The following is a 14,092-nucleotide window of genomic DNA, read 5'->3' on the forward strand; positions in this document are numbered from 1 at the left end:
CAACACATTGCTGCAATCGTTGTTTCTTTCGCCACCAGTTGTGACCGGTGACACGTTTTCGGGTCCCGCCTCCCCGACAGTGTTTGATTTGACAAGTTCAAGCCCAGTGATCGTAAAAGACGGGAAACTGTGGTATCGTAATACGTTTCGTGTAGTGTTGCTAAGGTTTGATGGCAGTAGTCTGACGTAGTGCCACTTGAAAGCCCACATTTGTCTTTGAGTCGAAGTTGCAGTGTTTGTGTGCTGATTGCTGCTTTGCTTCACAGCGAGCCATACAGAAATGTATGGTAAATTGGTCAGAAATTCTCAAAACAATGAATTGGAATTAAACAACACAATCTCTTTCTCTGAATTCATCAATCAATGAACCTCATCAGTCATACACTTAAAGGAGATATTATGCATTTTTTTCCTAGCCGTTTAACAGTTTCCAGGTGTCTTATTATGCATATTTCTTGCTATGGGGAAATCAGTTCATTTTAGGGCCCAATTATAATAATAATCTGTTTAATTTCTACGGCCCAACCGATTAATTGGCCGAGGTTTCGCCCTTTTCAAATCGTCTTTTTGCCTTTTTTTCCACTTTAGCACACTACAGATGACGACAAACATAATGACATTCAAACAGGCATAAAAATATGCCTTTTTTAAAATTTGTATTTTTTTTAATTTTCTTGTCAAACTAAAGTTAAAGAAATGCTGAAGGACAAGGTATCGTAAAACTGTCCAATTTTCATATCTTAATTAAGCGTTAAGGGACCAAATAAGAAATGATTGATTCTATATTTTTAAAATGACTTGGTTGATGAATCTGTGATCCAGATTTAATCCAGTGACTCTTCCTGTGTGGAATTTGCGGAGAAAACCCATGCTACCGTGGGGTCACTGAAGACTGTCGGCTTCACACCTCCTCCTTTTGCTGATTGTTCTTGAGCAGACGTGTGTGTATATATATATTTTTTTTGTTTTGTTTTGTTTGTTTTTTTAATCCAGCGACTCTCAAAGTGTGCTACAGGGGCTCTCTTTATTGTTATGCAAAATATTAAATGCGCAGATTCTTTATCGGTCCGTCGTGGTGACGAAGATCTTCGATATCCGTTCCTACCCTTCCGCCCCACAACTCGTGACCCAAAGAACAAGATGGCGGATACAAGCGACCAAAATGAGTTTCCTCCACAGGGTGCCCGGGCTCTCCCTTCGAGAACGGGCAAGAAGCTCGGTCATCCGGGAGGGGCTCAAGAGTTGAGCCGCTGCTCCTCCGCATAAAGGGGAGCCAGATGAGGTGGCTCGGGAATCTAAGAAGAAGAGAAGAATCACCTTTATTTTCATGAACATGCATGCATGCACATGAAATGTGTTCTCTGCATTTTACCCATCACAGTGAACACATACACATGTTAGTGGAGCAGGGGGCAGCTGAAGCGCCTGGGGAGCATTTCAGGGTATCCGTGTCTTGCTCAAGGACACCACAGCCGTGAGTCCGGGGGATGTTGGCGGATGGTCCGGTCGGGGTCTTGAACCTGCCAGGGTGGCAGGCGATGATCTTAACCCTCGGGCCACGGCTGGTCGGGATGCCCCCCAGACGCCTCTCCGGTGAGGTGTTCCGGGCACGTCCCACCGGTAGGAGCTCCCGGGGACGATCCGGGACACGCTGGAGAGACTTCTGTCTCCCTGCTGGCCTGGGAACGCCTCGGGATCCCCCCGGGAAGAGCTGGACAAAGTGGTTGGGGAGAGAGGGAAGACTGGGCTTCCCTGCTTAAGCTGTAGCCCCCTCGACTGACCTCGGATAAGCGGAAGAAAATGGATGGATTAAATACAATAATAATTTCAAACAAAAAATACAATCAAGCATATTCTAATGACGCTAGTAGACATGCTCCAGTTTGTTTAAACTTTATTTCAAGTACAGTTCTTATTTTTTTCTTTATGTTGGCCGTTAGGGTGGTACTTGGAGAGCTACTTTTTTCGATATTGCTTGGTGTAAAAAATTGAGGACCACTAATTTAATCCATAAAAAATAGTGATACAGCAAAATAACATTTTGGGCCAAAATCCCAAAATGAGGAAACCAAGGCCGAAAACCGAAACAAACAGAATTTGTTATGCCAATTATTCGTAAAAATTGCATTTATGGCTATGACTATGTATTAACCTCACTAAAAGTAAGGCATCGCAATTGCATAAATTAATATTAATGCTTCAAAGAATAAATCAATTACAAAATGAAAATATTATATATTTGTATTACTTGAATCCCTTTTTCAACCGTGCTTACTCATAGAAGGTGTTTTGCGAAACAATCTGTTTTTGATATATTTGTTTTTTGGGGAGGCAGGGGGGGGGGCAAGCTACTGCTTCTTGTCAGACTTAACAAATCAAAAGAACTCCACTCTGCCAAACATTTTGGGAACCGTTGAGCTGCCCGTCAATTCTTCCGAGGGAACGCTCCTTTTTCTTTCTTTTTTTGTCAGCGCTCCCACGCCCGCGGGCTACAAACATTAGCGCCTGTTGCGTCTCGCTGCCAATTTGCGTCAGCCTAACTTGCCGTGATTCTATTGACGCCACAATTGGTTCAGCGCAGAACAACTCACGATATGATTGGCTATTTATATTGTCTGTCAAACAATGGACAGATGCAATCTATCAAAGTCTACTGACCGTGTCTCAAATTATGGTTTTACAATCGCCCGAAGACATATATTGACGGAACATTGTAGCCGCTAACCAATGAGGTCGAGACGGCCGTGGGAGCATGCCACGTCGTCGTTGGGTGCGCCGCCCAACTTCATCCAGAGAAGCTGGCACTGGCTGCGGGTTTTGCTCATGTCATCACATCATCCTGTTTCGTCTTTCGGCCAAAATGCACTTTTGAAATGAAAAAGGTGTTTTCATGGGTTTCAGTTGGCCGAAAGAAACTATTTGATATAAACAGTATATTATTAACATATTGAAAGAGCAGTAGTTGTAAATGGCAAAATACAAAAATCCCCATTTCATTACATTTGTGTGGACATAGCTGGAATGTTCAAAAAAAAGTCAGCTAACAAGCCATTTTTGCCACATATCTTCACCTTGAGCTTTACAGATGTCACGTCTGTGTGCGTTTGCTTGCAGCTGTATCGTCGGTTGTCGGAGGTGCTCGGCCTCAACGACGAGACAATGGTGCTGAGCGTCTTCATTGGCAAAATGTGAGTGACAAATGTGGCCGGCGCTGGGTGAGCGTGCGAGCGTTGCTCTCAAGCCTCTCTTCTTCTTCGAACCCCCCCCCCCCCCCCCTTTACAGCATCACAAACCTGAAGTACTGGGGCCAGTGCGAACCCATCACCTCCAAGACTCTGCAGCTCCTCAACGACCTCTCCTTAGGATATCCTTCACGACGTGCTGGCACATGTCGCGTTGCTGTTTTAGGGCGGGAAGTGTTGTCGTCAAGGAAACCAGCGACAATGTCAGCCGTTTTCCCGAGATGAGCTTGTTCATGAAATTATCGGTGAAGTAGGGCTAGGCACTTCGTTTATTTGTTAGGACTAGCGGTGCCACAATTAATCGACAACAAAATCAATTATAAAATTAATCGACGAACATTTTAATCGCTTCGGAGGTGCAACAGTTAATCGGATTAATGGAAAACTATCAAATTAATCAAACTAATTGAATAATCAATTAATCCTTCAGAGACATTGTTGAACTGAAAATTGTCTTAATCTCCAAACTTAACTCCAAAGTTAACGCTTGGGAATAATGGCAAAGACTGTTTCAACTATCAGGATAAATAAAGTCATTGGAAAAAGCAAAATGTAGCATGTACATATGACAAAAATAGGTAACCTTTGGCCACAATATTAATATTACACATTAAATGTTCAAATACATCAGACTTTTTCTTTTGGTTTTTGTTCACAAAAATCGCTAGCTCAAAGCTAACACGCAATGAATGAAAAACACCGTTGACGAGCTAAACATAATTAGCATCAAACTTGGCGCACTTATCTCAAAATAATGAATATTGGTCCACAAATGCTGTATAAACACATACAAACGGGCATATATTCTTCAAATTCTGTGAAAAACAAGTTCTAGTTACGATATTTGAGCGTCGTCTTCTACTTTATTAGTTACTGCAAGTGTGTATCTCATTGCCTGCACCACACTGCCCCTCAGAGGTCAAGGCGTACACAGCAGGTGCAGTGATTGTCAATCAAACGAAATCCCGGTGGCATCAAGAAGTTCAAAAGTGTATTTCCACACATGCTGCTCCTACCCTATACTGACAGTTAAAATAAATAACTGAATTTAACTTTATTTTGCACTATTTAATATTTATTGATTTTTTATTTTTTTAATCAAATGTAGAATATGCTTATGTTTAAGTTAAGCAGTGGTCATGTTGCAATTTAAATATATTTTTTTGATTGGTTTTAATGGTTATTTTTCAGGATTTCTTAATATAGTTTATTTTATTCACAAGTAGTACATTCTTATTTTTAAAGTTACGCTTAATAATAAATGGGTCGGTTTTTCTCATCCCTACTGTTGCTAATTATTGTTCTCTCTTTTGAGAAATATCACTTGACGAAGTCTTTTCTAACATTCCATACTACAAAAGTAGTCCATATGATTATTGCCGATATCGATATTGGCTAAAATTCAAGGCTGCAATATCTGTATCGGATCGGGACATCCCTAGTCTAAGACTTGGCCGTCCAAGGGTTACCCAAACTGGTAGCCTGGTCCTTTGCAACGCACTACCGCCACCACGAGGACTGCCGCGCTGTTCCGCGTGCCGCCTCACCTCGTACGCGTCCTCATTCGGAAACACGCAATTACTACCGGGTTTGTCCTTGACCGCCCCGTTCACGTACAGCAGTGTCAGGAAGTTGGTGAAGCTGAGCGCTGTGCAGTTCATGCTCAACAATCACACCGTAAGTATTTACATCTCCCTCGACAACGCCGCTACCGTCGGGCCGCCGCTGCCATGGCCGTCTGCCTTTTTCATTTGTCAGCAGAGCGAGCACTTCTCCTTCCTGGGCGTCAACAACCAGTCCAATCTGAGCGACATGAGGTGTCGCACCACCTTCTACACCGCGCTGGGGCGCCTCCTTATGGTCGATCTGGGTAAGTGCCCACACTTTTACGATACTTTTCCGCTATCATTTGCTGGTTTTTGGTGCCAAGGCCCTGTCAAATAGAAGTGGTAATTTTCTGCCACCTTGTGGCATCTATAAGCAATTACAAACCATTTTAGGGTGGGCGTCAAATCAAAATAATCTTCCCGCTGTTGGGGACGGCTGAACAGTCAGAATGGCTCCTAAAAAAAGCGGTCGTGCTAAAGACGCACTTGTCATAGTTGAGTGGAAAGATCTCTGGTTGTGTAACCGTCATTGACATCACACGATGCAAGAAGTTGGCTACTCTTTTTTTGCTCTTTATTAAACTGACAAAAAGTGAGAAAGCGGTCGCTGCAATCCGAACAAAATTATTGCCGCCACGACAGGCACCGACTACCTTAAGGCCACAGCTCCGGTCGCCCACCTCAGCAATGGAGGCGCGGAACACGGTCCACTCGGACTCGATGTCCCCCGCCTCCCCCAAGACGTGGGTGAAGTTCTGCCGGAGGTGGGAGTTGAAACTCCTTCTGACCGGGGATTCTGGCAGACGTTCCCAGTATACCCTCGCAATACGTTTGGGCCTGCCATGTCGGACCGGCATCTTCCCCCACCCTCGGAGCCAACTCACCACCAGGTGGTGATCAGAATCATTTTTATGTTGCCAAGTATGTACAAAAAACACACAAGGAATTTGTCTCCGGTAGTTGGAGCCGCTCTAGTATGACAACAGTCAGTCAATTGACAGAGAACACTTTGGAGACAGAAAGACGTCGACAAAAAAAACAGTCACTGAGCAATAAAGGGTTGCTAGTAATCTGGTAATGCCGGTACAATTTTTTTATTTGTATTTTTTTGATAAATGTGCAAAAAGATGCAGTCCTCTAGCAATTAGAGCAGTTTGAATGACTAATATACCAATAGTCCGGTGCAATGACCATCGTGCAAAGGGCGCCGAGACTTCAAGGAGTGTATGCTGTTTAAAGTGACTCGTAGTGCGATACTCTGGGACAATGTCGATAGTGCAAATGGTGCAGATGCTACTCAGTTGACAGCTCCGCCCCTCTCTTCACCCGAGTGTCCGAGACATGCGGCCGCAAGTCCGATGACACGACCACAAAGTCTATCATCGAACTGCAGCCTAGCGTGTCCTGGTGCCAAGTGCACGTGTGGACACCCTTATGCTTGAACATGGTGTTCGTTATGGACAATCGGTGATGAGCACAGAAGTCCAATAACAGAACACCGCTCGGGTTCTGATCGGGGGGGCCGTTCCTCCCAATCACGCCCTTCCAGGTCTCACTGTCATTGCCCACGTGAGCATTGAAGTCCCCCAGCAGAACGATGGAGCCCCCAGCGGTAGCGCTCTCCAGCACCCCCTCCAAGGACTCCAAAAAAGGTGGGTACTCTGAACTGCTGTTTGGTGCATAGGCACAAACAACAGTCAGGACCCGTCCCCCCACCCGAAGGCGGAGGGAGACTACCCTCTCGTCCACCGGGGTGAACCCCAACGTACAGGCGCCGAGCCGTGGGGCAATAAGTATACCCACACCTGCTCGGCACCTCTCACCGTGGGCAACTCCGTGGAACACGTGGAACACGTGGAACACCGTGGAAGAGAGTCCAACCCCTCTCAAGAGGACTGGTACCAGAGCCCAAGCCGTGTGTGGAGGAGAGCCCGAGTATATCTAGTCAGAACTTCTCGACCCCGCATACCAGCTCGGGCTCCTTCCCTGCCTGAGAGGTGACGTTCCACCCGTTTGCCATGGGTGACCCTACCAGGGGCGTGAAGCCCCAGACAACTTAGCTCCTCGGATCATTTGGACACACAAACCAATCCACCACGATAAGGGGACGGCTCGAGTTAATGAACAATAAATCGTTAGCATGTTTATTTAGTGTCTTATTTCTTTATGATGGTGTTTTTACTTTTTTCTATATTGCGCTACATTTATTTGTAACCATACACCAATGAAAAAAGGTAGGTATAACTTCATTTTGGTGCTGGAATAGATCGATTGGATTTCCATGGGAAACATGACTCCAGTTTAAAACGTTTCGGGTACAAACGGGGTCAGGGAACCAATTAAGTTCGGAACCTGAGATTCCACAATATGGACAGTAAATAAAAGTGTTATTTTAGAGATATATTGTTCCGTCTTGTGATCGGATCGGTGAGCTGTCTATTTAAACTTGCTGATTGGCGATCAGCCCCTAAAATCCTGATGGAATAAACAACCAACTTCACAGAAGTCATCTTTGCTTCAAGGCTGGAGTAATCCAGTATAATGACGCAAAATATGAACTAATCCTTCACACAGGTGAGGACGAGGAGCAGTTTGAGCAGTTCATGCTGCCCCTGACGGTGGCCTTCGAGGCCGTGGCCCAGATGTTGAGCACAAACACCTTCAACGAGCAGGAGGCCAAGGTGACACTGATGCGCGTGCGTACTGTACGCAAGATGACCTGAAGCGTAAGCGGTCTTAGCACAGAGCCCTGTGGGACTTTTGTCTTGCAGAGGACTCTGGTGGGTCTGGTCCGAGACCTGCGAGGGATCGCGTTCGCCTTCAACGCCAAGACCAGCTTCATGATGCTCTTCGACTGGATGTATTCTAGAATGTTACTTAGCTTATTTTAGCTTGGTTTGAGTGTGTGTTTTGCTGATGACTCAGTGGCGCGCCAGTGACCCTTGACCTGGTGCTCAGATATCCAGCCTACATGCCCATCCTGCAGAGGGCCATCGAGCTGTGGTACCACGACCCAGCGTGCACTACGCCCGTGCTCAAGCTCATGGCTGAGCTCGTTCACAACAGGTGTGCGCGTGTGTTCTTGCTCACTCTCTGTGTGATGTGGTGTTCTGTTTGTGTGTGATTTGTTTTCTCTCTGTGTGTGTGTGTGTGTGTGTGTGTGTGTGTACACACACAGGTTTTTTCTTAGTGTGCATGTACCCTAACCTATCTTTGTGTGTGTGTGTGTGTGTGTGTTGTGGTGGTGGTGGTGTGTGTTTTAGCTTGTGTGTGTGCGCGCGCGCTACTGTATGTGTCGTTTGTGTGCATGTTGTTTTTTCTCTCTCTGTGTGTGCATGCATTATCTTCTGTGCGCGTGTGTGACCTTGTGGCAACCTTGCATTGCAGGTCGCAGAGGCTGCAGTTTGACGTGTCGTCCCCGAACGGCATCCTGCTGTTCCGAGAGACCAGCAAGATGATCACAACGTACGGTGAGGTCATCCGCTTTCGTCGGCGCCCCATTCGATCGCATTCAATTGTTGCGACGGCTCATTCGAACATGTCTGGAAACCTGAGGTGGGAGAAAGTCACATATCTGCAAGTCCCAAGTCACTAGGGGGGGGGGGGGGGGGGGGGGGGGGATCAAGCAAGTCGAGTCAAGTCATTTAAGCAAATAAAGTTATATAATCTTGCTCCAGTCGCACCATACAGTGAGTACGGAAAGTATTCAGATCCTCTTAAATTTGTCACTGTTATATTGCAGCCATTTGCTAAAATCATTTTTTTCCCTCATTAATGTACACACAGCACCCCATATTGACTTGTTGAAATTTTTCAGATTTATGAAAAAAGAAAAACTGAAATATCGCACAGTATTCAGACCCTTGGCTGTGACACTCATATATTGAACTCGAGTGCTGTACATTTGTTCTGATCATCCTTAAGAGGGTTCTACACCTTCATTGGAGTCCAGCTGTGTTTGATTATACTGATTGGACTTGATTAGGAAAGCCACAGACCTGTCTATGTAAGACCTTACAGCTAACAATGCATGTCAGAGCAAATGAGAGTCATGAGGTCAAAGGAACTGCCTGAAGAGCTCACAGACAGAATTGTGGCAAGACCTCGATCTGGCCAAGGCTGCAATATAACAAAGAGTGACAAATTTAAGGGGGTCTGAATACTTTCAGTACCCACTGCATATTGGAGTGGTAATCAAATTATTATAATTTTTTTTATTCCCCATAAATCATAGCAGGCTGGCGACCAGTTCAGGGTGTACCCCGCCTCTCGCCCGGAGATAGGCTCCAGTACGCCCGCGACCCTAGTGAGGATGAGTGGAACAGAAGATGAATGAATGAATTAAGTCATAGCATGAATTAAGTATTCTCACCTTACAAAAGTTAAATGAACAACAACTGAGATTATGATTGTTTGCTTTTTATTGCACTGAATTGTTTCAAAGTTGTATTTCAAACTCAATTTAACTGAACTTGATTTGTGAGCAAACTATGTTGTGTACTTTTTGGTGACACCCTTGGAATTCCTACGGTTCTTCAAAGAATAGAATCAAGTAAAAGCCAAGACTGTTTTCGGTTGGTCAAATATAATTAGGTGAGTACCTAAAGGAGAATGAAAGCGATTCATAATCAAAGGAATAATACCTGACATCCTTCAAAAAAAAAAAAATAATAATGTGAACCAAATCTGCATTCCTCCTGTGTCCTCTACTTTAATTCAATCACTGTCGGTTTTGTTACCGTATTTTCGCGACCATAAGGCGCACCGTATTATTGGGCGCAAGCATGGTAAAACATACGCTAGCATGCATGCACGCGAAAACATACGCTAGCATGCTTGCTAGCGTATGTTTTTAAAAAGGCAGCGGGACCAAAACTGGGTTCGGTTGTACTTTATTGAAGTATTTAACAATGTACTCATGTTATTTTTGGATCAATCCTCATAAGACAAATCCATCAAAGTCCTCATCTTCTGTATCCGAAATGAACAGCTGGGCAAGTTCCCCATCAAACACGCCGGGTTCCCTCTCGTCGTTGAAAGCTCGAACAACAGCGCAAGCGGACACGTTAGCCCGAGCATCCGCAATCCGTTCACAAATGGTGGCGTAACTCGCCCGGCGCTGCCTCCTCGTCTTAGTAAAGCTGTGTTCGCCATCTGTCATCCATGGGTCCCACAACGCTCGCAACTTCACTTTCAACGCCCTGTTTACACCGATGTCCAGCGGTTGGAGTTCCTTCGTCAAGAGTTCATTGGCTGCACTTGGTTTTTCACAGCGGCTGTGAGATGGGCGCGCATGGAGTCACAGATCAACAGGGACGGTGACGCGTGGAAAAAACCATCTGGTCTCTTTACGTACCCCTCACTCAGCCACTCTCTCATTTTCTCCTCGTTCATCCAGCCATGGTGTCCTCAGTCACGTCCGCCTTCCTCTATAGAAGCAGCGTCTCGGCAGGAAATGCTGCCAGTCAGTCAAGCGGAGCGCTCATCCAAGTCACACAACAACATTTTGAGATTTTGGAACTTTTGGAAGGCGCGCCACATTATAAGCCGCCCCGTCCATTTTGGAGAAAATTTAAGACTTGTAAGTGTGCTTTACGGTCGTGAAAATACGGTCATTTATTTAGAAGCACTGACTCTGGACAATTGACCATTTTCATTCGGTTAAAGGTTATGTTTTGTATCCTGTGGTCTTGTACGGAAAATTAATTAATAGTACAGACGGCTTTATCACAAAGCCGACGCGACAGATGACATTTTGATGGTGACACATCAATAAACGTTAAGTAGTATGAAAATTATATCCACACAGCTACCGTATTTTCACGACAATAAGGTGCACTTAAAAGTCTTAAATTTTCTCCAAAATGGACAGGGTGCCTTATAATGCGGCCCCTTATGTGCGCACCGAGTTCCAAAATCTATAAATGTTGTTGTGTGACTTTAATGAGCGCTCTGCTTGACTGACTGGCAGCATTTCCTGCCGACACGCTGCTTATATAGAGGAAGGCAGACGTGACTGAGGACAACATGCGGACGTAAAGGGCGAAGGGTGCGCGTGACAGAGGACGCTAAAGACACGCCCCCATAGTGCCGGTATGTGCACATCGGTTTGTCTAAGGACCCCCGAAAATGGCACCAACGAAGAGACACGCTTACGAGGCACAGTTGAAACTGCAAGCTGTCAGTTACACGAAGGAACATGGGAATCTAGCAGCCGCGAGAGAATTCAAGATCAACGAATCCACGGTTCGCAAGTGGAGGAAGCAGGAAAACGAGCTTCGCCAAGTCAAGACGACGAAGCTGAGTTTCCGCGGAAACAAGGCGAGGTGGCCCGAGTTGGAAGACTAACTTGAGCAATGGATTAATGAGCAAAGAACAGCCGGGAGAAGCGTTTCTACAATCACTAATTCGACTGAGTGTAATAACCCGGAGCTTGCATCATTCCGGGAGGCTTGACGAACCGCTGGACATCAGTGTAAACAGGGCGTTGAAAGTGAAGTTGCGAGCGGCGTGGGAGCCATGGATGACAGATGGCGAACACAGCTTTACTAAGACGAGGAGGCAGCGCCGGGCGAGTTACGCCGCCATTTGTGAACGGATTGCGGATGCTCGGGCTAACGTGTCCGCTTGCACTGTTGTTCGAACTTTCGTAAAAGCCGGCAATCACTCCTGAGGAGCCGCACGGCAACGAGACTGGCTCCGACAACGACGAGAGGGAACCCGGCGTGTTTGTTGGGGAACTTGCCCAGCTGTTCATTTTGGATACAGAAATGATGGATTTGTGGATGAGGATTAATCCAAAAATAACGTGAGTACATTGTTAAATACTTCAATAAAGTACAACCGAACCCAATTTTGCTCCCGCTGCCTTTTTGAAAACATTGTTTTGGCGTGCATGCTATCGTATGTTTTAAGCTAGCGTATGTTTTACCATGCCTGCGCCCTATAATACGGTGCGTCTTATTAAATACAATTAAAATACAGAAATAGACTCCGTAACTGAGACTGCGCCTTTTGATACGGTGCGCCTTATGGTCGTGAAAACACAGTGCTCACATTTTGTACTGTACTTGGTAATAGTGGAAGGCACTTTTGTCAGACATTTTTATCACCGTGATCGTAATGCAAAGTGATCCCAGACAGCCGACCAATAACGCACCTGGCATCATCTCGCTCTTTCGTCGTGACCGCAAACTAAAGTGCAGAGGGAGACTTTTGCGTGCCAATGAACCGAAACGAAAGGTTACGACAATAATCATGAAGCTACTTAGCTGTACTAAAACGTTCACAATCCGAGCATTTTTATGTCATCGTCCCAAACCAGTCTATGAAACGTCATGTTATTAGCTTAACTGTCGAGTTAAGTCGATCAGTCGGCTCGGCTCGAGCGAGTCGAGTCAAGTCCCCGGTCTCTGCTGGAAACATTTGGGCAGAAGATCCTTTTGTCGAGGTGGAAGCAGCACTCGTCACGTGTCCAGAACAAGTTTGCGTTCGTCCAAGGGAGGTGACGCGCTGTGGCGTCTTTCGCTGTAGGCAATCGCATCCTGACGCTGGGCGACGTGCCCAAGGAGCAGGCGTACAGCGTGAAGCTGAAGGGCGTGAGCGTCTGCTTCGCCATGCTCAAGGCGGTATTGAGCGGCAACTACGTCAACTTCGGTGTCTTTCGCCTGTACGGCGATGACGCCTTGGACAACGCCCTGCAGACCTTCGTCAAGCTGCTGCTGTCCATCCCGCACAGCGACCTGTTGGTGAGGCGCCGTCGTGTGTGTTGTTTTTTTTTTTTTTGGTGGGTGTGGTGTGTTTCCTTCGTGTATGTTGTGTCTCAGTTTTATTTGTTTGTCTGTGTGTGTGGGTGTCTTTTGTTTTGTCCCTTGTGTGTGTGTTTTGTGTTGCTTGTGTTTTAGGTGTGTGTGTCGCATGTGTCCCAATGATGTCTTTGTAATGCTGTGCTCCCCCCCCCCCCCCCCCCAACAGGACTACCCCAAACTCAGCCAGTCCTTCTACTCCCTGCTGGAGGTCCTGACCCAGGACCACATGAACTTTATCGCCAGCCTGGAGCCTCACATGGTCATGTACATCCTGTCATCCATATCGGAAGGACTCACCGCACTTGGTAGGCAACACACTCGAGTGTGCATTTAGTATGATTGGTTATTTTGCACGGACCCGCCCGCGATCGGCAGATCCGGCTCTGAGGACGGAGGTTCCAGTCAGGGGCTTTTTGTTTTCCTGTGTGGAGTTTGCGGAGAAAACCCAACCAAGCGCAGGTACTCTCGCCTCCTCCCGCCTTCCAAAGACACGTGGGTCACTGAAGACTGTGGACTTCACACCTCCTCCTTTTGGTGATTGTTCTTGAGCAGACAGACCGGAGTCGCTTCTTGTGTATTCCATTCAAACCAACTCTTGTGATTCACTATGAAATCATTCATTTTCTTTACCGCTTCTCCTCAAAAGGGTCGTGGGCGTGCTGGAGGCTATCTTCGGGCGGGAGGCGGGTTACACCCCGAACCGGTCGCCAGCCAATCGCGGGGCACATAGAAACAAACAACCAATCAACCTACCACCTGTTTTTGGGATGAGGGAGGAAAGCGGAGTGCCCGGAGAAGACCCACCCAGGCGCGGGGAGAACATGCAAACTCCACACAGGCGGGATTTGAACTCCGGTCCCCAGAACTGTGAGGCAGATGTGCTAACCAGTCGCCCACCGTTCCGCACACACACGGAAATCAGTTATACAATATCAAATGTGAAATTTTCCATGACAAGACAATGGGTGGGAATGCTCGTTCGTCTATTTGTGCCACGCCACTGACTGGCAACCGGTCCAGTGTGTACCCCACCTCGAGGTTCGACCTCACTCGCAACCTGAAAGAGGACAAGAAGCACTTTAGAAAATGTATTGTTCATTTGGTGTCCCAGTGGGAAATGTTTGGTTCTGATTTGGGATACTAAATGGTGGAATTAGTCTTTTAAGTCACATTTTAACATTCTACTGTTATATGATCCATGATCAGGATGAAATCATAAAAATTGTAAAATACTTGCTGCCATGGGTTTGTAGTTTAATTTTTAAATGTGTTTAAAAAAATGTAGAAACTAAGAGTAAAAAGAATTAGCACTATTGTGAATACTAGCACTAATTTGGATTCGCTCACGAGTTCGCTTGAAAAACGAATCCTGGATCATAATTTTCTCATTTGGATAAAGACGGATCAAAGTACGAATCTTATCAGGGGCGACAAT

The 14,092-nt window shown here is 46.1% G+C and overlaps 1 protein-coding gene across 3 annotated transcripts in view; it reads left to right on the forward strand.

The window, feature by feature from the left end:
• The window catches only part of xpo7 (exportin 7), a 46,478-nt gene that overhangs the window by 26,134 nt on the left and 6,252 nt on the right, over positions 1-14,092 (forward strand). For 2 of the 3 annotated variants that reach the window (XR_009792031.1, XM_061799168.1), the window contains exons 14-23: positions 3,115-3,188; positions 3,284-3,364; positions 4,856-4,919; positions 5,001-5,112; positions 7,424-7,530; positions 7,621-7,709; positions 7,808-7,915; positions 8,237-8,319; positions 12,383-12,597; positions 12,824-12,962. Coding sequence is in view for 2 of the 3 variants with exons in the window: in XM_061799168.1 (XP_061655152.1) it covers positions 3,115-3,188; positions 3,284-3,364; positions 4,856-4,919; positions 5,001-5,112; positions 7,424-7,530; positions 7,621-7,709; positions 7,808-7,915; positions 8,237-8,319; positions 12,383-12,597; positions 12,824-12,962 (1,072 nt within the window). In the remaining variant the exon portion in view is untranslated. The remainder of the gene's footprint in view (positions 1-3,114; positions 3,189-3,283; positions 3,365-4,855; positions 4,920-5,000; positions 5,113-7,423; positions 7,531-7,620; positions 7,710-7,807; positions 7,916-8,236; positions 8,320-12,382; positions 12,598-12,823; positions 12,963-14,092) is intronic. The other variant, XM_061799169.1, reaches the window with a different exon arrangement.

Source organism: Phyllopteryx taeniolatus, chromosome 15 (assembly GCF_024500385.1).
Source record: "Phyllopteryx taeniolatus isolate TA_2022b chromosome 15, UOR_Ptae_1.2, whole genome shotgun sequence".
Lineage (NCBI taxonomy): Eukaryota > Metazoa > Chordata > Actinopteri > Syngnathiformes > Syngnathidae > Phyllopteryx > Phyllopteryx taeniolatus.